The sequence below is a fragment of the Taudactylus pleione genome, unplaced genomic scaffold (genome assembly GCF_031769625.1).
Source record: "Taudactylus pleione unplaced genomic scaffold, aTauple2 ptg001012l, whole genome shotgun sequence".
Lineage (NCBI taxonomy): Eukaryota > Metazoa > Chordata > Amphibia > Anura > Myobatrachidae > Taudactylus > Taudactylus pleione.
Genome location: NW_028285413.1, coordinates 200,153 through 223,059, shown reverse-complemented (window position 1 = coordinate 223,059; position 22,907 = coordinate 200,153). Strand labels below are relative to the sequence as shown.

Genomic DNA, 22,907 nt, shown 5'->3' with positions numbered 1-22,907 from the left:
TGACGTATTTATACATGCGTCCTTATTTTGCGGCCGCATCATTGATTGTGCGGCCCTATGATCCCTCCTTAATTTGTGCGGGAAACGAAACACTATTTATGGCTTGGTGTGTCTCAAGTCGAGGTGGCGTTTTTGGATTGTTGGAGGTTATCTTGGCTGGAGTTTATTGATTGCGTAGAAAGGAGTTGGAGGTTGTAGATTCGTTTGTTGGTTAGATTTGCGATTTTTTTCCGTTATCTTTGTTGGTTTATATTTTTGGGACCTCGTTTGTTGATTTGGTAAGTTTTGTGATGTCTAACTTTTGTTCAATTGTTGTTTCATTGTGTTTCGTATATTTTGTAATTTTTGGATCCATAATTTCTTCTATTTTAGATTTTGTTTATTTTCGACCCCAAAGACCTTTTGATTTTGCATCTTAGATATTTGCTCTTGGTAAGTCCATTTTTTATCTTGTATTACCGAACTAATTAGCAAATTTTTAGTAGTTACTCTTGTGACTTGTATTAGCGAACTAATTAGCGCATTTTTAGTAGTTACTCTTGTGACTTGTATTAGCGAACTAATTAGCGCATTTTTAGTAGTTACTCTTGTGACTTGTATTAGCGAACTAATTAGCGAATTTTAAACAGCTTAATAATCATTCTAACTTTTTGGTGGTTTATCTTTCGCTTTTTGAGCCAACATTTCGACCCGTTTTGATGTACTGTTAAATGTCGCTTTGCGGTTTTGCTAAATGGGTGTTTGGCATATTTGAACTTTGGTCTAGCACAAAATGTATAAACAAAAATGCACAGAGTGAAATGTGTCAAGTAATTTTGTTGTTTATTTTCAGTTTGGACGTATCATGACAATACCCCGGCATGTAAGCAGCAATGGATGGTATCATCAAGCTAAGTTGTTTTAATATAGTTTTGGGGTGGGTCAAAAGCCTTACTTTGAAATCTATGAATTTCAGGTTGATCTGGGGCGGATTGTTCTGGCCATGCTCCCGGAAGCCGACCAACCTCAATCTCGTCCCAGGCGTAGGCATCGTAGGCATGCAAGGCCCCAGATATTTCGAACACATGTCACCCTTTTTGGAATGCCCGATGATGAGGTTTTAAGACGCTACCGTCTACCTCCCAAAATCATCATAGACACTCTCTCATTAATAGAAAGTGATCTTGAGCGGCAAATTGACAGTCCAACAGCAATACCACCACTGACGCAATTTATGGCGGTGTTACATTTCTGTGCCTCAGGATCGTTTCAAACAACGGTGGGAATAGTGGCGGGCATCTCCCAATCCTCCTTTTCCCGGATCCTGAGGGCAGTGATGGAGGCACTTTTCAAGCACCTCCATCATTTTATTCAAATGCCTTTGGATATAGGTGCCCTTAGTGTGGCCAAGGCCAATTTTTACCAAATAGCTTGCTTCCCACACATCATAGGGGTTGTGGATGGTACTCACATACCACTTCAGCCTCCAGCACGGCTGGAGGCCATATTTCGAAACAGGAAACACTATCACTCCCTGAATGTAATGGTGGTATGTGATGCCTCCCTCCAGATCCTGTCCCTGAATGCTAAGTTACCAGGAAGTGCACATGACTCCTTCGTCATCCGGCAATCAGGGATATGGCAGAAATTAACCAACCTACAAGCTGGTGATGCGTGGCTTCTGGGTAAGTGGAGACCTTTAGTACATAACAATGTTAAGCTTGATACACAGTGTTCCTGATGTTGTCTCTTATTTTTCACAGGAGACAGTGGATACCCTTGCATGTCCTGGCTGCTCACTCCTTATTTGGCTCCCACACCAGGCCCACAAAGTGAGTATAATTCCGCACTTACAGCCACCAGGCAAGTGGTGGAGCACTGTATCGGCCTTTTAAAAGGCCGATTCAGATGCCTCCACCGCTCTGGTGGCGAGCTCATGTATTTGCCGGATATGGTGTCGAAAATTGTGGTCCTGTGTGGGATATTTCACAACATCGCCATAAGGAGTGGTGTCCCAATGCAGCCAGAGGATGCCTTACCTGAGGATGGCCCCCCCGAGGTTGGTCGGAGGTCAGTATGTGGGGGGGCCATACGCGATGATGTGGTGGCCAGATTTTTTAGGTAAGTTTGACCCAAACTACAGTGTTTATACCTAATGTGTTTGTGTTTGTTTGCGAACATCTAATTTTTTTTTTTTTTTTTCACCATCTTCTGTTTGTTCACATAATCTTTGCCACTCCAACGCTCACTACTTCCTGCTACCCTTACCAAACCTGGATCTGGTGATTTTGGCCATATATTCTGGAACCCATATCGCAACGCCATGTTTGTGGAATCATGTTGGCATGGTCCTTCGTCAACCAGTTCTTGATTGTTTTTTTTATTTAAATATTTTATTTGTATGTGTTGTATTTGAGATTATCACTGTTTTTTTTTTTTGGGACTGACCACTTTGATTTCTCATTTATGTTGTGAATAAATGTTTGGAGAGTGAAATGGTCTTCCTTTTTTTGGACGTTAACAGCAAGTGTAACCAGGTTAACACACCTTACATTTGACTAAGGGGTAATCCAGTACTGACACCAGTTGATGTAAACTGAAATATGTTTGCAGGTTCCCAACCCACACCAAAAGGAAGCCTGTCCAAAGCTTTGGATTTTGAAGATTGGCCTAAGCAGCTTGCACACCAACTAGGAACCTGTAAAATGTCGAAATATCTAATTGACACTACACCCAAAAAGGGAAATGACATTGTTACTGTTATGTGTTTCTTGTGGCTGTTTAACATACAAATACAAAATACAATCTAACTTTTAAAAAAGGGAAATCCTTGCAGGAACAGTCTACTTATGTCAGGGAAAACTATTTTGGTTTTTGAAAAAAAGAATGAGCCAGAACCTATATTAGAACTAGAAAATGTATTTACAAAACGAAAAAAAAAACAAAAAACTACTGGCGAAGGATGCCAGACAGCCGGTCAAGGCCCACAAGAATGCCAATGACATGTTGGCGCATCTGGCCAACACAATCGTCCACCTCTTGTCGACGCCTCTGTTCCTCTGTGGGTGAGAAAAGTGTGTGGATTAATAAAACAATAGGGAATCCACATTAAAAAAACAAAAACACAACGAAATCACTCCTAAACCGAAAAAAAAAAAAAAAAACCCAAAAGGGGGTGCTGCCAAAAATACAAGGCCTATGTACAAATTCACACAGGTGTGATATGTGTATGTTGAAATCAGCAGGAAGAGGTAAAGGCAAACTGCTAAATCACCAAAAGTAAACCAAACAAGCACGAATAAAGGCACGACACATGATTACATACAAACAGTTTGTGGTTAAAAAAAATGAGAAAGAAAAACATACCGGGAGCCAAAACGGGAGCTCCGGAAGTCCCTCCATGTTCCTCCTCGGAGGAGCCTTCATTCCCCAAAGAACGGGGAGGGGTAATGATGGACTCCGGGGAGGGGGTATTTGGAAGAGGGGTGGGTGGAGGAGAGGGGGAAGTGGGACGGAGGGGAAGGAGGCCCGACAGTTCCGGGAGAGGGTCTTGGAAGGCTGGGGAGGAGTGGGGTATAGGGGAAATATTTGGGGTGGAGTGTTGGCTGGGGGTTGGGGATAGTGGCCGGGAACGCCGTCTGGCCGGACGGTGACGGCGTAGTCTTGGCTGTCCTCCTAAAATATGTCAAACAAATTGAGGTTAGTTTCTGGGCAAATCCGGGGCCCAAATAAAAAAAAAAAAACCAGCAACAAAAAACATGCAAAAAGGAGTAGAATGAAAAAAACAGAAATAGAGGGAAAACATGCACACGCAGATATGAGGACAAATAATTAATAGGACAGACAGGAAAACATGCACACGCAGATATGAGGACAAATAATTAATAGGACAGACAGGAAAACATGCACACGCAGTTTGCCCCACAAACACAAACATGAAAACCACAATACATAACACTTACTTTCAAGGATCTGCATGCGAAAGCATGCCAGCAAGCGGGGCATTCGCCGTTGCAGGTCTGACCACCTGCGCTCCAGCTGCCCGATGTTGCGGCGTGAACCCAAGGACCGCAGGCGGGACCGTGCCTCCGCATACGCGGAGCGCTTCTGCCGGTTGGTGATGGGTGGAGGCTGGCTGGTGATACGGCGATCCATCACCTCCGTAAGCACCAGCAGCTCGCGCCTGGTGAATGCGGAGGCTCTCATGATGATAAAGTGTGCAAAAAATTTCTGATTGGCTAATGTATTTTGGAAATTAACAGGAGCAATTTTATTGGTTAGTGTATGAGTCATGTGTTCAACAGGGCCAGAAATCTCTGGAGAGTTATGATAGGCTTGATGCAGTGACATGCGTTTGCAAATTTAAATAAAGAAATGAACCCCGGAAAATATGCGGGGATCCACAGCAATAGAACAATTGTTTAATTGTGGTTCACATGTTTTTTGAACAATAAAAGCGAATGTTCCATCCGTACGTATTCTGCGGGTAAACACAAACACGGACAAGAGTAAAGTTTCTTGCATTGTGTTGAAAAGAAAAAAACAATTAAGCTAATTGATACATTGATTGGCATGATACGATTGAGGGAGGTAGGCAGAATAAAGGAGCAGGTAATCGACATCTGACAAGGCCACTTCCGGTTTCACTTGTGCGTGCGTTCCCTTCAAGCCATTTCGGGGATGTACGCTCGCTATTTCGCACGCTCGTTAGTTAGAGGAGGGGTCGCCTGAGTTTAGGGAGGAATTTTAGATGCGAACGAAAATACGAGCGAGCCATTGAATTTAAATAATTTTGTACGTACGCCTAACGTACGTGCGCCCGCTTGCGAGTGGGTCTGAATGAGGGCCTAAGTACTGCTCAGCCATGCAGCATGGCGACACTCAGGCCCTGATTCAGAGCCGGACGCTCTGACCAGAGCGCTCGCTCTGAATCAGGGCCATCCTATTTAAATGTGGAGCGGCCTTTTGGACGCTCGCATAGCTGTGGGTTACCACCCACAGCTTATGCGAGCGTCCATGATGATGGTCGCAATGGTCAAGACCATCGCGACTATCGGGCTTGCGACGAGACCCTGCAGTAGGGTCTCATGGCCGCAAGCCGTGGAGTGATTTTGACTCTATCAGAGAACGATGGGAAGGCCTCCATTTGGCAGCCACGCCCCCGGCACGCCCACCAAAGGGGGCGTGCTGTCAGTCACCATTGACAGCATGCCCCCTTTGGTGCGAGACCCGGAGCGACATCTTGGCTGTCGTTGTCCGGGTCTCGCGCATGCGCACGACGGAGCTCCCTCCGTCATGCGCATGCGCATTGGGGTAACATCGACCTGCTTGCGAGCGTCCTGCGCTCGCGAGCGGGTCTGAATGAGACCCTCGGCATGGTAACACGCACAGGCTCACATATGCACCATGATGTTATCTCAGTGAGGACACAGCACAGAAGAGAAGGAGGCAGAGCAGGAGCGGACTCCTCTCCAACACCCCCCTCCCCTGCCCTCCTTCAGGGCTGTCTCCAGACACATAAAAATATTAAACTTTACCTAAGCACCTTAGTAAAGTCAACCTGTAACTGAAGACATGGGGTTATGCAACAAATAAACGGTGAAACATATCACTTATATTCCAGTCCATGTTTTCTCAAGAACACATTTAGTAGTTGTGACTATAGTCCCTTTGTTAACATATCAGCGGCATTATCTTCATTTGCTACAAAGGTGGCGCATATAGACTTTTCACCACTAACTCCCGGATGAAGTGGTGTCTAATAGCAATATGCTCAACTGCCCATAGTGCTTCTGAGGGAGGTAGTCTCAATCCTGGCTGTCGGGATGCCGGTGCTCAGAATTCCGGTGCCGGCATCCTGATGGTGAGTAATGAGGCTAGGGGTTAGGCACTAGGGGGGAGAATTACATTTAGGCACTGAGGGGGAAGTTAGGGTGTGGAAAGGGAGGGTTAGGTTTAGGGGTAGTGTTAGGATACTTACTGACAAGTATTGGTATCTTAACTCTGTCATGATGCCGGCATTGGGATTCTGGCCACCGGGATCTCGAGCGCCAGCATCCCGTACCCAATCTGGTGCTTGGTGCTGTAGGACAAATCAATTGCACTATTGTTGTCACACTCTATGTTGATAGTCTCATCCTGACAAAGAAGACTTAATTCACCTAAAGTCTCTTCAACAAAAAGCTTCTTTGGCAATTTCTGTAAGTGCCACATACTCTGCCTCAGTGGTGGATAGGACAAACAAGGGCTGCTTTCTGCTTGCCCAGCTGCACCTGCTAGTACAGACAGTTATCCTGTGTATGAATGACAGTCATCCTCATCTGATCCCCAGTATGCATCACAGAAAGATTTTAATGTATAATTCCCAGACTTTAAAAACTAATTTCATGGAAGTTGAACCCTTTAAGTAATTCAGGATTCTTTTAACTGCAGTCTAGTGTTGTTTCCCATGGTTAATGGAAAATTGGCTCACAGCATGTGTGATGTCTGGACCAGTTCCTATACTTGTATACATCATAACTTCCAACAACACTCTGATAAGGGAATTTTCTCATGTCTGTGTCACAGCATATTGAACCCCTATTACAGGATGTAATTAATTTAGCTGGTGCCTGGGATACCGGCCGTCTGAGTCCCAATATTAGAATCCCGACCTGGGACTAAAGATAGGCATCAAAATACCAATATCTATCTTTAGCCCGACGACAAAATCCTGACATCCGGCATCACCAACGAAAGTAAGCGGGGAGGGTTAAGCATCACTTGGGGAGGGTTAGGCTACGGGGAGGGGTTTAGGCTTAGGCACCGCAGGTAACTGTTTCCACTGAGCCTTACCTGGGTCATACCCATGCAAAACCCTGCTTGAGACCCAGGAAGGAATGTCAATCAACCCGGAATTTTTTCCTAGGAGCATTTTCCACTGAACCACGATCTAGGTTGACATAGTAATAACACAGATTTTAGCGGCTGTGGAAAAGGGGTATAACTCCCCATTTAAGTCAAAGTCTAATTGGTACAGCAACAAATCATGTATGGCAGACATGGCAATGACTAAACATAATATAGTGCACCATGCCACAGACGAGAAGATTTCACCGTAGTCAATATTGGATTTCTGTGTATATCATTTAGCAACAAGGCAGGTTTTTTTTTAAAAGACTCACCTGTTCTCGACTGTCTTGCGGTGACTCGGCCTGAAAACAACAGTTCATATATTGTTGTCATGTAATGATGCCATTTCTTTGTAGATTGCGGTTTTCCATCTCTCCCAGTCTATTTTGGTTCACAGAAAGTGATATTTGTAAACTCTTTATAATATCTCTTAGTTTATTTTCCTTTATTGTTACTCACAGAACTTCTGCTCTGTGATTGGGTAACCATACTGGCAGTCTCTAACTCAGACATGCTTCCAGGTGTTGGTATATCCAGTGTAATAAGCTTGTGCTGTGATTCTTGTTCCAGCATCAATTTAGGTGGCGTTGTTTCATGACATCTCTGGATTTTATAAGCTTTTTGTTTGTAATGTGCCATAATCTGTGCCCTTTACAGATGATTGATGTTTGGCTTACTTCCAGACCATGCCTCTAGCTGTGTTTTACCATTCACAGCTACTGTGGGTGCATGGTTCCTTGGGTATACTGTGGTAGATACTTCTTCTGCCCAAAAATACTTTTCCAGGCCCATGTCACTTAACATAGTCTGCACTTTCTCCACAATTGTGCAGTTGGCACTCTCACTGACACCATTTTGCTCTGGCGTGTATGCAATAGTTAGCTGGTGCTCAATTCCATATTTCTTTAGGAAGATGGCTACATTTTCATTTTCTAACTCACTGCCATTGTCAGATCTAAGGATTTTCAGCTTCTGACTCGTCTTCTTGTAGTCTGCAATTTTGTTTACTACTGTACTTCACTCTTGGCTTTGATGAAGTAAATGTGGGTCATTGTAGTGAAGTCATCGAAGAATTTCAGTAAATATCAATATCTACTAATTTTACTTCCATCATACCTGTATGCATCAATGCTAGCGGTGTCTCAGCTCTGGTTGCTGACTTTGGAAAAGGACAGAGGGATTGCTTACTCATTACACAGCTTTCACATGCTGGTATCTCTGTATCATTCATGGCTATTCCTGTCATCATCCCATCAAGGAATTTCTGAACATTATCATAGCCCATGTGGCCAAGTCACCTGTGCCACAGCTCCATCAATTGACTTGAGTCACAGGCTACCATCAAATAACACTTCTCTGTGACTAGGTCATATAGTTGTTGGCACCGGGTTGCTTTTGCTATCACAGTCGCAGCTTTTATTTGCACAACACACTTGCCCACTGCAAACTTGACCTTGAAACTTTTGTCTACTAGGACACTTATGGCAATGAGGTTGGTCCCCCAAATCTGGTACAAATTGAAATAACACATCCTAGATATCTGTGACTATGGTTTAACTTTTAACTCTTAGGTGCACCGTGATTGTCCTGACTTTGAGGCTAGAAGGACTTTGGACCTGATTCAGGAAGGATCACAAATGTGAATATGCACGCAATCGTCCGATTGTTACGCACTGCACATGCATACGCATCGCAGTGTGCTTGCACCAACAGTCCAATGCATTCGGGACTGCTATTGCGGTGGCTACGCAGACCCATTGCAGAGTGAATGACAGGAAGTGCCATTTGTGGGAGGTGATGGGGGTGGTCAGCGAAACACAGACGTGCTAGTGCATTTGGACGCTGTTGCAGGGGCGTGCATAATTTAGCCACTGCGATGCCGTACACAGTCTGAGGACTCATAGCGTGCGATGAAGTTAGCAGTTTCTGAGTAAGGTCAGGGCTTGTGCAAGTGTGCACGAGGCTGCGATGGTACTCGATTGCACCGATGTTTTCACAGTCTTGCTAAACATTACGAATGTGTGCTAAGTAAAGTGGCCATCCTTGTGTAGTGCAGCGGCAGCATTGCGATCACAATTGATTAGCATACTATCGCAGTTGAACTGCATGTGTAATCACTGTTGCATTCGCAGTTGCGTTCCTTGCTGTATCAGGCCCCTTGTCTCTAATCCCCCTGACCGTTATAGGGTCATACATGCTTAGAGATGTAAACTATTTTTGATTGCATCTGAAAAGCCTTGTGGCTCCTGAATCCATTTGCCAGCAATTTTTGACTGCCTGTGACATTTAAAGCTGACTTGTTCCTTTATCACGCTTTTTTGCACACCACATGAGTCTCTCAGTAAAAGCTTTATGTCCCACTTTATGACATATGAAACACTTGTACTTGAGCCTTTTGGACTTATTGTCCTTTGTGTGTAATGCAGAACTCTCAGCATTTGTCTCAACTGGTATGAGTTCCTGGAACTGCAGCAGCTTAGCCCTCAAAATCTTAATTAGAAGCTTAGCATCACAGGATTTTAAAACCACCATCAAGAAAATCAGGCTTAGATTCTGTACCATTGCCATTGTGACCTCCTAGTCATCCACCTGAACTCCTACAAATGCCAATTGCTGAGATATGGACAACAACTTGTCAGTGTACTCGTTCATGTATCTGCATGCACTCAGTCTGGTACTGTACAGTGTACACCTCAGGTTAATCTTCCTTTATCTTCACACGCTGCTTGCAGGGCTATCCCCATGGCCCTATCTACTTTATCAGGATTTGGATTGTCACTTGGATGATTTATTAATTTGCGCAGCTACTCCTGCTTCAGCTTCATCTCCATAGTAAAACGTCAACGTGACATAATTCTATGAACCTCTCAATTTTATAAAGATCATGCTGACTGCTGCACTGTGCATTCTCTGTCTTGATCCAAACAAAAAGGAGTCAATAGTCAACGGCGGGTGGACAACAAAACCCCACAAATTTTGACAAACTCCAAGCACTGATTAGGCAAGAATGGATGGCCATTAGTCAGTATGTGGCCCAGAAGGTGAGTGACAGCATGCCAGGGCGAATTGCAGAGGTCTTGAAAAAGAAGGGTCACCACTGCAAATATTGACTCTCTGCATAAACTTAATGTAATTGTCAATAAAAGCCTCTGACACTTATGTAATGCTGTAATGTTACCTCAGTATACCATAGTAACATCTGACACTTATGTAATGCTGTAATGTTACGTCAGTGTACCATAGTAACATCTGACACTTATGTAATGCTGAACACAGAAAAAAAGAGATTTGCCCTCCAGCACACTGCAGCAAAAACAATACTTAAATCCTACATGATAATAGAGATTTAGAGGTATTGGTTACACATATTTGCAAATATATGAATAAGCACCAGGCCAATCGTCAAGGCTCCTCTATACTGGCGTCCCTAATATTAAGGGGCTCACGTCCGAGAAGCAAGGCACCCCAAAAAAATTCCAACCAAGGGCCATCCCCAGGGCATCACACGAAAAAGGTGATAGTGAAGTATAAAGAAAAGATGTGTAAAGATAAATCAATAAGTGTTAATGAAATGATAAAGAATTAAAATGACATATATAATGTACAAACAAATAGAGAAGTGATAAAAGTATTCCATGTGAATTAAGTGGTGATGCCATGAGAAAGGCCCAGTCAGAACCCCCCCCCCGGGGCCCCACTCCCAAACGCTCACCCCAAAATAATTATTGCTACATAATGGTAGCACCCACTCTGGGTCATATAATTACAATTGATGTACTGCATGATAACAGTACATATAAAAGCTGAGAGCTAGCTTACCTTGGATGTACCCCAAAAAAACCTCCACATGGCACTATAAGCTTCAGCACCTCCTCCTAATGCTGACTGCCTTCATGCCTCTCTAAACTTACACAGAAAAATGGTAGTTTCTCAGGTCAGCTTAATTGCATAACACAGGTGCTTGTAAAGGGCGGGGTTTACACTGAACACAGAAAAAAAGAGATTTGCCCTCCAGCACACTGCAGCAAAAACAATACTTAAATCCTACATGATAATAGAGATTTAGAGGTATTGGTTACACATATTTGCAAATATATGAATAAGCGCCAGGCCAATCGTCAAGGCTCCTCTATACTGGCATCCCTAATATTAAGGGGCTCACGTCCGAGAAGCAAAGCACCCCAAAAAAATTCCAACCAAGGGCCATCCCCAGGGCATCACACGAAAAATGGAAAAGGTGATAGTGAAGTATAAAGAAAAGATGTGTAAAGATAAATCAATTAGTGTTAAAGAAATGATAAAGAATTAAAATGACATATATAATTGGCCTGGCGCTTATTCATATATTTGCAAATATGTGTAACCAATACCTCTAAATCTCTATTATCATGTAGGATTTAAGTATTGTTTTTGCTGCAGTGTGCTGGAGGGCAAATCTCTTTTTTTCTGTGTTCAGTGTAAACCCCGCCCTTTACAAGCACCTGTGTTATGCAATTAAGCTGATCTGAGCAACTACCATTTTTCTTTTTACTTATGAAATGCTGTAATGTTACCTCAGTATACCATAGTAACATCTGACACTTATGTCATGCTGTAATGTTACCTCAGTATACCATAGTAACATCTGACACTTATGTCATGCTGTAATGTTACCTCAGTATACCATAGTAACATCTGACACTTATGTAATGCTGTAATGTTACCTCAGTATACCATAGTAACATCTGACACTTATGTAATGCTGTAATGTTACCTCAGTATACCATAGTAACATCTGACACTTATGTCATGCTGTAATGTTACCTCAGTATACCATAGTAACATCTGACACTTATGTCATGCTGTAATGTTACCTCAGTATACCATAGTAACATCTGACACTTATGTCATGCTTTAATGTTACCTCAGTATACCATAGTAACATCTGACACTTATGTCATGCTGTAATGTTACCTCAGTATACCATAGTAACATCTGACACTTATGTCATGCTATAATGTTACCTCAGTATACCATAGTAACATCTGATACTTATGTAATGCTGTAATGTTACCTCAGTATACCATAGTAACATCTGACACTTATGTAATGCTGTAATGTTACCTCAGTATACCATAGTAACATCTGACACTTATGTCATGCTGTAATGTTACCTCAGTATACCATAGTAACATCTGACACTTATGTAACGCTGTAATGTTACCTCAGTATACCATAGTAACATCTGACACTTATGTCATGCTGTAATGTTACATCAGTATACCATAGTAACATCTGACACTTAAGTAATGCTGTAATGTTACCTCAGTATACCATAGTAACATCTGACACATATGTAATGCTGTAATGTTACCTCAGTATACCATAGTAACATCTGAAATAAAGCTCTAATAACACTGAAGCAGCAAACTTTGTGATAACCAATACTTGTGTCATTCTCATAACTTTTGGCCACGGCTGTAATATGTTGTGTAGTGTGTGTACTGTGAGAGGAGGAAATGCGGGTATGGAAATATCAGGGGGGCTACGGATTTAGGCCTGCCTAAGTAAAGCCCCACCTGATATTTTCAAATACCTAATTTAAAATGTCCACTTTGACCACTGGTTAGGATACAATGATGACTTACATACTGTACAGGGCCAGACATTGCGGTGTCCTGTGATCCAAGCACCCACAGCCTAACTGACATTTATACTCCCACAGCTATTGGCACGTTACCTCTTTGCAGACCCCACTATAGAAACTATGGTGGCAGTGTGCCAGCAGTTGTCAGTAATAACAAATGTACATCTCCCCGTCTCCAATTGGTTACAATGACGGACAAGTACTGTAGATGTGAAAACTGATTTCCGATCAGAATCAATGTACAATCTACTAACCAATCACAGTGACAGGAGCTGTGTACTGGCCGATGTCCACCTAACAGCAGTCATGGCACAAAGAGCGGCACCACATAAATAATAATAATAATAAATATCTATATATTGTCCACACTAATACCAGAACTTACTATTGTGATGCTTGTATAAGCACAAGTCTCTACACCTATATATGTCAGTGCAGTAGTGATAAAGTGTAAGCACAAGTCTCTACACCTATATATGTCAGTGCAGTAGTGATAAAGTGTAAGCACAAGTCTCTACACCTATATATGTCAGTGCAGTAGTGATAAAGTGTAAGCACAAGTCTCTACACCTACGTATGTCAGTGCAGTAGTGATAAAGTGTAAGCACAATTCTATACACCTATATATATGTCAGTGCAGTAGTGATAAAGTGTAAGCACAAGTCTATACACCTATATATGTCAGTGCAGTAGTGATAAAGTGTAAGCACAATTCTATACACCTATATATATGTCAGTGCAGTAGTGATAAAGTGTAAGCACAAGTCTCTGCACCTATATATGTCAGTGCAGTAGTGATAAAGTGTAAGCACAATTCTATACACCTATATATATGTCAGTGCAGTAGTGATAAAGTGTAAGCACAAGTCTATACACCTATATATGTCAGTGCAGTAGTGATAAAGTGTAAGCACAATTCTATACACCTATATATATGTCAGTGCAGTAGTGATAAAGTGTAAGCACAATTCTATACACCTATATATATGTCAGTGCAGTAGTGATAAAGTGTAAGCACAATTCTATACACCTATATATATGTCAGTGCAGTAGTGATAACGTGTAAGCACAATTCTATACACCTATATATATGTCAGTGCAGTAGTGATAAAGTGTAAGCACAATTCTATACACCTATATATATGTCAGTGCAGTAGTGATAAAGTGTAAGCACAATACTATACACCTATATATATGTCAGTGCAGTAGTGATAAAGTGTAAGCACAATTCTATACACCTATATATGTCAGTGCAGTAATGATAAAGTGTAAGCACAATTCTATACACCTATATATGTCAGTGCAGTAGTGATAAAGTGTAAGCACAAGTCTATACACCTATATGTATGTCAGTGCAGTAGTGATAAAGTGTAAGCACAAGCCTATACACCTATGTATGTCAGTGCAGTAGTGATAAAGTGTAAGCACAAGTCTATACACCTATATATGTCAGTGCAGTAGTGATAAAGTGTAAGCACAAGTCTATACACCTATATATGTCAGTGCAGTAGTGATAAAGAGTAAGCACAAGTCTATACACCTATATATGTCAGTGCAGTAGTGATAAAGTGTAAGCATAAGTCTATACACCTATGTATGTCAGTGCAGTAGTGATAAAGTGTAAGCACAAGTCTATACACCTATATATGTCAATGCAGTAGTGATAAAGTGTAAGTACAAGTCTCTACACCTATATATGTCAGTGCAGTAGTGATAAAGTGTAAGCACAAGTCTCTACACCTATATATGTCAGTGCAGTAGTGATAAAGTGTAAGCACAAGTCTCTACACCTATATATGTCAGGGCAGTAGTGATAAAGTGTAAGCACAATTCTATACACCTATATATGTCAGTGCAGTAGTGATAAAGTGTAAGCATTAGTCTATACACCTACGTATGTCAGTGCAGTAGTGATAAAGTGTAAGCACAAGTCTATACACCTACGTATGTCAGTGCAGTAGTGATAAAGTGTAAGCACAAGTCTCTACACCTATATATGTCAGTGCGGTAGTGATAAAGTGTAAGCACAATTCTATACACCTATATATATGTCAGTGCAGTAGTGATAAAAGTGGAAATTCGGTACCGGCACAGCGTGATGCATGAAGGCTACAATAAGACCAGACAGTCACCTATATGCTAGTACCAGAAATTCAGGGGAAATAAATATGTTTAAATGAACTTTGCATTAAGTGCTCATTGATTGTGATTAACTGTGATTCATGGCAGGCAATTAGAATCACAGACATAATAAATCTTGATTACGTACATCATACACAAGCGTGAAGAATGCATCGGACGCCACACTATAGGATCACCTGCGCTGAGATACTCGCGGTGACATTAGGAAAGTTTCAGGTCATAACAACGATGTGGAAGTTTTAAAGAACAACACAATATGCTCTAATAATGACATTTGCATGCTCAGTTTTACATATTGTATTTTCTGATCATTAAAGAACAAAGTACAACTTGTGCGCATAGATCAGGGTGCAGCTACTTCACAGAAAGGTTACCACCAACCCAATAAATATGCAAACAGTATAAGGAGATGTGAAGGGGCGCTCCCAAGTTAGGAAAAAGTCTGCACCAATCCAGCGAGTCTCTGATTTATGTCCCGTAAACCAATCCTGCCAGTCTCTGATATAATATGTTCCGTATACCAGTCCTGCCAGTCTCTCATATAATATATGTCCTGTATACCAGTCCTGCCAGTCTCTCATAGAGTATGTCCCGTATACCAGTCCTGCCAGTCTCTGATATACAGGTTGAGTCTCCCATATCCAAAATGCTTGGGACTAGGGGTATTTTGGATATCGGAATATTCCGTATTTTGGAATAATTGCATACCATAGTTAAATGTCTTAGGAATAGGGCCCAAATCTAATCACAAAATGCATTTATGATTTATATACACCTTATACACACAGCCTGAAGGTAATTTTATACTTTATTTTTTATAATTTGGTGCCTTAAAAAAGGTTTGTGTACATTGAACCATCAGAAATCAAAGTTTTCACTATCTCAGTCATGCTAATAATATTCCGTATTTCGGAATTTTCCGTATTTCAGAATATTTGAATATGGGAGACTCAACCTGTAATATGTCCCGTATACCAGTCCTGCGAGTTTCTGATAAAATATGTCCCGTATACCAGTCCTGCCAGTCTCTGATATAATATGTCCCGTATACCAGTCCTGCCAGTCTCTCATATAGTATGTCCTGTATACCAGTCCTACCAGTCTCTGATATAATATGTCCCATATACCAGTCCTGCCAGTCTCTCATATAGTATGTCCTGTATACCAGTCCAGCGAAACTCTAATATAATATGTCCCGTATACCAGTCCTGCCAGTCTCTGATATATGTCCCGTATACCAGTCCTGCCAGTCTCTCATATAATATGCTCCGTATACCAGTCCTTCCAGTCTCTCATATAATATGCTCCGTATACCAGTCCTGCCAGTCTCTCATATAATATGTCCTCTATACCAGTCCTGCCAGTCTGTCATATAATATGCTCCGTATACCAGTCCTGCCAGTCTCTCATATAATATGCTCCGTATACCAGTCCTGCCAGTCTCTGATATAATATGTCCCGTATACCAGTCCTGCCAGTCTCTCATATAATATGCTCCGTATACCAGTCCTGCCAGTCTCTCATATAATATGCTCCGTATTCCAGTCCTGCCAGTCTCTGATATAATATGTCCCGTATACCAGTCCTGCCAGTCTCTGATATAATATGTCCCGTATACCAGTCCTGCCAGTCTCTCATATAATATGTCCTCTATACCAGTCCTGCCAGTCTCTGATATAATATATCCCGTATACCAGTCTAGCCAGTCTCTCATATAATATGTCCCATATACCAGTCCTGCCAGTCTCTCATATAATATGTCCTCTATACCTGTCCTGCCAGTCTCTGTTATAATATATCCCGTATACCAGTCTAGCGAGTCTCTCATATAATATGCTCCGTATACCAGTCCTGCCAGTCTCTCATATAATATGCTCCATATACCAGTCCTGCCAGTCTCTGATAAAATATGTCCCGTATACCAGTCCTGCCAGTCTCTCATATAATATGCTCCGTATACCAGTCCTGCCAGTCTCTCATATAATATGCTCCGTATACCAGTCCTGCCAGTCTCTCATATAATATGTCCTCTATACCAGTCCTGCCAGTCTCTGATATAATATATCCCGTATACTAGTCCTGCCAGTTTCTGATATATGTCCCGTATACCAGTCCTGCCAGTCTCTGATATAATATGTCCCGTATACCAGTCCTGCGAGTCTGTAATATAATATGTCCCATACTGGGGCGTTTCTAGAGATGAGGGGGTCCGTGTGCAGTCTCTGACATGGGCCCCCTCCTCTCTGCCTGGCGGCCGGCAGCACACTGAGCTGTGCACGTCCAGTGCCGGTGTTATAGACTCTGGGCACTAGATTGTGCCCAGAGTCTATAGTGTATACAGAGATCAACTGCGCATTCGCAAATGATGGGAAAATGGTCGCTGCGCCCATTTTCCAGTTGTTTTACAGCGCCGGACACCTGCGCCAACGTGGGGCTCTGGAGAGGTAAGTATTATTATGGGTGCATGGTGTGCATTGCAGTGCCCCCCTGGACCCAGGGGACCATGTTCCCCGCACACCCTGCACCCATTATAGATTTGCCCCTGGTCCCGCATACCTGTCCTGCCAGTCTCTGATCTAATATGTCCCGTATATCAGTCCTGCGAGTTTCCGATATAATATGTCCCATATACCATTCCTGCCAGTCTCTGATATAATATGTCCCAAACAGGGCATGTTCCAGGGGTCGGAGCACCCTGTGCTGGCCCCTTCGAAAATGGGGTCGTGGCCTAATTATCATAGGCCACGCCCTCTACATGACGTTATTAGGAGGCTTGTCCACCTCCAAATAACGTCAGGCTAGGGGGAGCCTCACTAGCTGGGCTTCCCCCAGCCCTCTCCCATCACTGAATGGATGCCGCGCATACACACCCAGGAGGAGATGACCTAATGCTGCATACACACCCAGGAGGAGATGAACTAATGCTGCATACACACCCAGGAGGAGATGAACTAATGCTGCATACACACCCAGGAGATGAACTAATGCTGCATACACACCCAGGAGGAGATGAACTAATGCTACATACACACCCAGGAGGAGATGAACTACTGCTGCATACACACCCAGGAGGAGATGAACTAAGGCTGCATACACACCCAGGAGGAGATGAACTAAGGCTGCATACACACCCAGGAGGAGATGAACTAAGGCTGCATACACACCCAGGAGGAGATGAACTAATGCTGCATACACACCCAGGAGGAGATGAACTAAGGCTGCATACACACCCAGGAGGAGATGAACTAAGGCTGCATACACACCCAGGAGGAAATTAACTAATGCTGCATACACACCCAGGAGGAAATGAACTAATGCTGCATACACACCCAGGAGGAGATGAACTAAGGCTGAATACACACCCAGGAGGAAATGAACTAATGCTGCATACACACCCAGGAGGAGATGAACTAAGGCTGCATACACACCCAGGAGGAAATGAACTAATGCTGCATACACACCCAGGAGGAAATGAACTAATGCTGCATACACACCCAGGAGGAGATGAACTAAGGCTGAATACACACCCAGGAGGAAATGAACTAATGCTGCATACACACCCAGGAGGAGATGAACTAAGGCTGCATACACACCCAGGAGGAGATGAACTAAGGCTGGATACACACCCAGGAGGAGATGAACTAAGGCTGCATACACACCCAGGAGGAGATGAACTAAGGCTGCATACACACCCAGGAGGAAATGAACTAATGCTGCATACACACCCAGGTGGAAATGAACTAATGTTGCATACACACCTAGGAGGAGATGAACTACTGCTGCATACACACCCAGGAGGAGATGAACTAAGGCTGGATACACACCCAGGAGGAGATGAACTAATGCTGCATACACACCAAGGAGGAGATGAACTAAGGCTGCATACACATCCAGGAGGAAATGAACAAATGCTGCATACACACCCAGGAGGAGATGAACTAAGGCTGGATACACACCCAGGAGGAGATGAACTAAGGCTGCATACACACCCAGGAGGAGATGAACTAAGGCTGGATACACACCCAGGAGGAGATGAACTAAGGCTGCATACACACCCAGGAGGAAATGAACTAATGCTGCATACACACCCAGGAGGAAATGAACTAATGTTGCATACACACCTAGGAGGAGATGAACTACTCCTGCATACAAACCCAGGAGGAGATGAACTCAGGCTGGGTACACACCCAGGAGGAGATGAACTAAGGCTGCATACACACCCAGGAGGAGATGAACTAAGGCTGCATACACACCCAGGAGGAGATGAACTAAGGCTGCATACACACCCAGGAGGAGATGAACTAATGCTGCATACACACCCAGGAGGAGATGAAGTAAGGCTGGGTACACACCCAGGAAGAGATGAACTAATGCTGCATACACACCCAGGAGGAGATGAGCTATTGCTGCATACACACCCAGGAGGAGATGAACTAATGCTGCATACACACCCAGGAGGAGATGAACTAATGCTGCATAGAAACGTAAAGATTTTCAGTCCAACCATCCAACTAGTTGATTGGTTGGAAAGAAAATCTGGTAACGTATGGGAGTAACTGATTATCAGCAATTTGCTCCTAAATGCCAGAAAACAGATGAAAATGGCGTCAGACAAGTTTGTTAAATGTTTGATCTAAACAATTTTTTCAAACAACAGTTTTTGTCCATTTTCTGGCGTTTGGGAGCAAATTGCTGATTGTCATTTGCTTTCATACCTTACCAGATTTTCATTCCAACCAATCAACTAGCTGGATGTTTGGACAGATAATCGTTACGTGTGTATGCATCCTAACTGTCATCTTATAGACTGTGCTGGATAAATGACAGACAGAAGATGATTGGTTGCTTTGGACAACTTCTCCATTACATCTCTCTCCAAGGTTCGATATTTCGCCCACACAATGAGATGCTCTGCCGTGTACCTCTCTGCCGTGTACCTCTCTGCGTTTTGTTCTGCTAACTATAGCTGCATGTTACTGTGTAATATAATGTACTGTATTCCTGTATGCATATTATATAGTGTTCTTTTTGTGGAGCCTTATAAATAAATGATTATGATAGTAAGCCAAGTGGAGGGTAGGAAAGTGTCTAATAGTGCACGACACATAGATAAGGGGATACATATATAGAGGGAGGTACATATATAAAGGGGGTACATATATAGAGGGGGTACATATATAAAGGGGGTACATATATAGAGGGAGAAACATATATAGGGGGTACATACATAGAGGGGGTACATATAAAGAGGGGGGTACATACTGTATATATAGAGGAGGTACATATATAGAGGGAGGTACATATATAGAGGGGGTACATATAAAGAGGGGGGTACATACTGTATATATAGAGGGAGGTACATATATAGAGGGAGGTACATATATAGAGGGGGTACATATAAAGAGGGGGGTACATACTGTATATATAGAGGGGGTACATATATAGAGGGAGGTACATATATAGAGGGAGGTACATATATAGAGGGGGTACATATAAAGAGGGGGGTACATACTGTATATATAGAGGGGGTACATATATAGAGGGAGGTACATATATAGAGGGAGGTACATATATAGAGGGGGTACATATAAAGAGGGGGGTACATACTGTATATATAGAGGGGGTACATATATAGAGGGAGGTACATATATAGAGGGAGGTACATATATAGAGGGGGTACATATAAAGAGGGGGGTACATACTGTATATATATAGAAGGGGTACATATATAGAGGGGGGAACATATATAGAGGGAGGTACATATAAAGAGGGGGGTACATACTGTATATATAGAGGGGGTACATATATAGAGGGAGGTACATATATAGAGGGGGTACATATAAAGAGGGGGGTACATACTGTATATATAGAGGGGGTACATATATAGAGGGAGGTACATATATAGAGGGGGTACATAAAGAGGGGGGTACATACTGTATATATAGAAGGGGTACATATATAGAGGGGGGTACAGATATTGAGAGGTCAATGACCCAACATAGACAATCATTGGACATAAAAGATATGCGACTAGAACACCTAAGGAAAGGCTGTAACTGAGCACCGAGTATGATAACGCATTACGTCACCGCGCTGCAGAGGATATGGACTTTACATTTTCTGATCGGAATTGATGGGCAAATGTTCCGCGTTTGGGAGTTCCAGAGGTATGGAGGAAGAAATACAGTTTTGTGATGTGACAATTACCATAGCCGTATAACATGTGCCAGATTGATCAAAGCTGATTATTAGTTGGCTGCCGTGTCTATCAGCACAACATGGCAGCAAATGCTTTACCTGTAAGGTCCGCTGGCCAGGAGGATGCTGGGAATCTGACGTAGCCATGTCCTGGGAAGTGTGTTCCTCTGGTATAGTGCGTCTCGCTGTGTATGGATAGTGATGGCTCTGCCCTTTCCAGCTGGTACACTGGTACAGGACCATTCAGCTGTGCGGGTGCGGCCCAAGCAATCTTCATGACGGTGCCATTGATTCCCTCCACTAGTGGCATGTTCATCTTTCCTGGCGCTGAAAGAAAGAAAGGATTATTAATAACACTGGTTAGGTGCCCACAATCATCTCAAAATGTAACTATTATTAGTTGATTGAGGATTTTATTTTGAAAGGAAGCTCTGTCAGTTATACTGTACCAGGTGTTAGTTAAAAAACACCAAATACATTTATATATACCAAATAAAGTGTAGTATTGACTTTACATAGCACTATTCCCTATAGATCTCTACAGATCTATAGGCCGAATGGAGGGAGCAACTAAGGTTGGCCATTCGCTGGGCAATTATCCCGCAAACCAGCTGACCAAATGACTGTCTACACTCCTCATAAAGACACCACTATGATTATAGCTCAGTGAATGGACCTGACCGATAATCACAGCCAGAAAATGGGTGAAAAGGGGCAAGATCACTTGGTGTGTTTATCACCTTTTAAAAAGCTGTCAGCCGCACACAGCGAAACGCGTTAGTGTTATCTGCCTTCACCCACCAAGTGACCTTACGGCCTTATTTATCCAAAGCTTGGACCAACTTGCCGGATACACAAAAAGTATTGCCTTCATCTTGGATTCCTTATTCCATCTTCATCTTCCTCTTGGACTGGATCATACCCTCACAGCGTGAACACCTGAGGACTCCAAGCTTTCGATATGGAACTTATTTGCTAATATGATCTTCCCTCTACCGGTGAAAAGTTCTGGTAATTATATACCTATTGGACAGTCCTATTTTTCATAAGGAGATTGACTATTTTTGCATTCTACTGTATATATTCAACCATTGAATCCGGAAGTATATATAGGAACAGGCTTTGCTTGTATGGACAATCACTAGATTGAGGCTCATATATGAAATTTTGTATTGTATGCAAAATATTTTTTATTAAAGTGATATAAATATTTAGAATTTTATCTATATATTTATTTTCTCATTATAGCGCTACTATATTGTTTAAGTGTTTGGTGTGGTTATCAAACCTGTCCGATCCACCTGACCATCATTCAGCCAACTTTAGCTCGTGAATGGAGATCGTGCACTGTATGGAGATGGTCCGATTATCGGGCTGTCACCCCTCTCCACGTCTGTATGCAGTCTTTGTACATCAGGGTACAGGTACAGTACTAAATATTCCACTACTGTACCTAAGTTATCACGTAAATTACTTTGAATGATTTGCCTCTATTTCATTAATTAATATCAAAATATAATAAATGCATCAGTAAAGGAGCGTTACAGTAGTTATCCTTTCTCAGATATATAGTTTTATCAATGGGGCTCAATCTTGTAGTTTTAGGTGGGGCTATATACAATACAGGCTTAGGGGTTATACAATATAGGCTTAGGGGTTATACAATATAGGCTTAGGGGTTATACAATACAGGCTTAGGGGTTATACAGTACAGGCTTAGGGGTTATACATTACAGGCTTAGAGCTTATACAATATAGGCTTAGGGGTTATACAGTACAGGCTTAGGGGTTATACAATACAGGATTAGGGGTTATACAGTATACAGGCTTAGGGGTTATACAATACAGGCTTAGGGGTTATACAGTACAGGCTTAGGGGTTATACAATACAGGCTTAGGGGTTATACAGTACAGGCTTAGGGGTTATACAGTACAGGCTTAGGGGTTATACAATACGGGCTTAGGGGTTATACAGTATGGGCTTAGGGGTTATACAATACAGGCTTAGGGGTTATACCATACGGGCTTAGGGGTTATACAGTACGGGCTTAGGGGTTATACAATACAGGTT

The 22,907-nt window shown here is 42.5% G+C and overlaps 1 protein-coding gene across 1 annotated transcript in view; it reads right to left on the bottom strand.

The window, feature by feature from the left end:
• LOC148454303 (usherin-like) overlaps positions 1-22,907 on the bottom strand; it is a gene marked incomplete at both ends in the record, with an annotated part of 948,215 nt that overhangs the window by 771,897 nt on the left and 153,411 nt on the right. Inside the window, one exon of the mRNA XM_088461074.1 lies at positions 20,936-21,163. Coding sequence (XP_088317200.1) covers positions 20,936-21,163 — 228 coding nt within the window. The remainder of the gene's footprint in view (positions 1-20,935; positions 21,164-22,907) is intronic.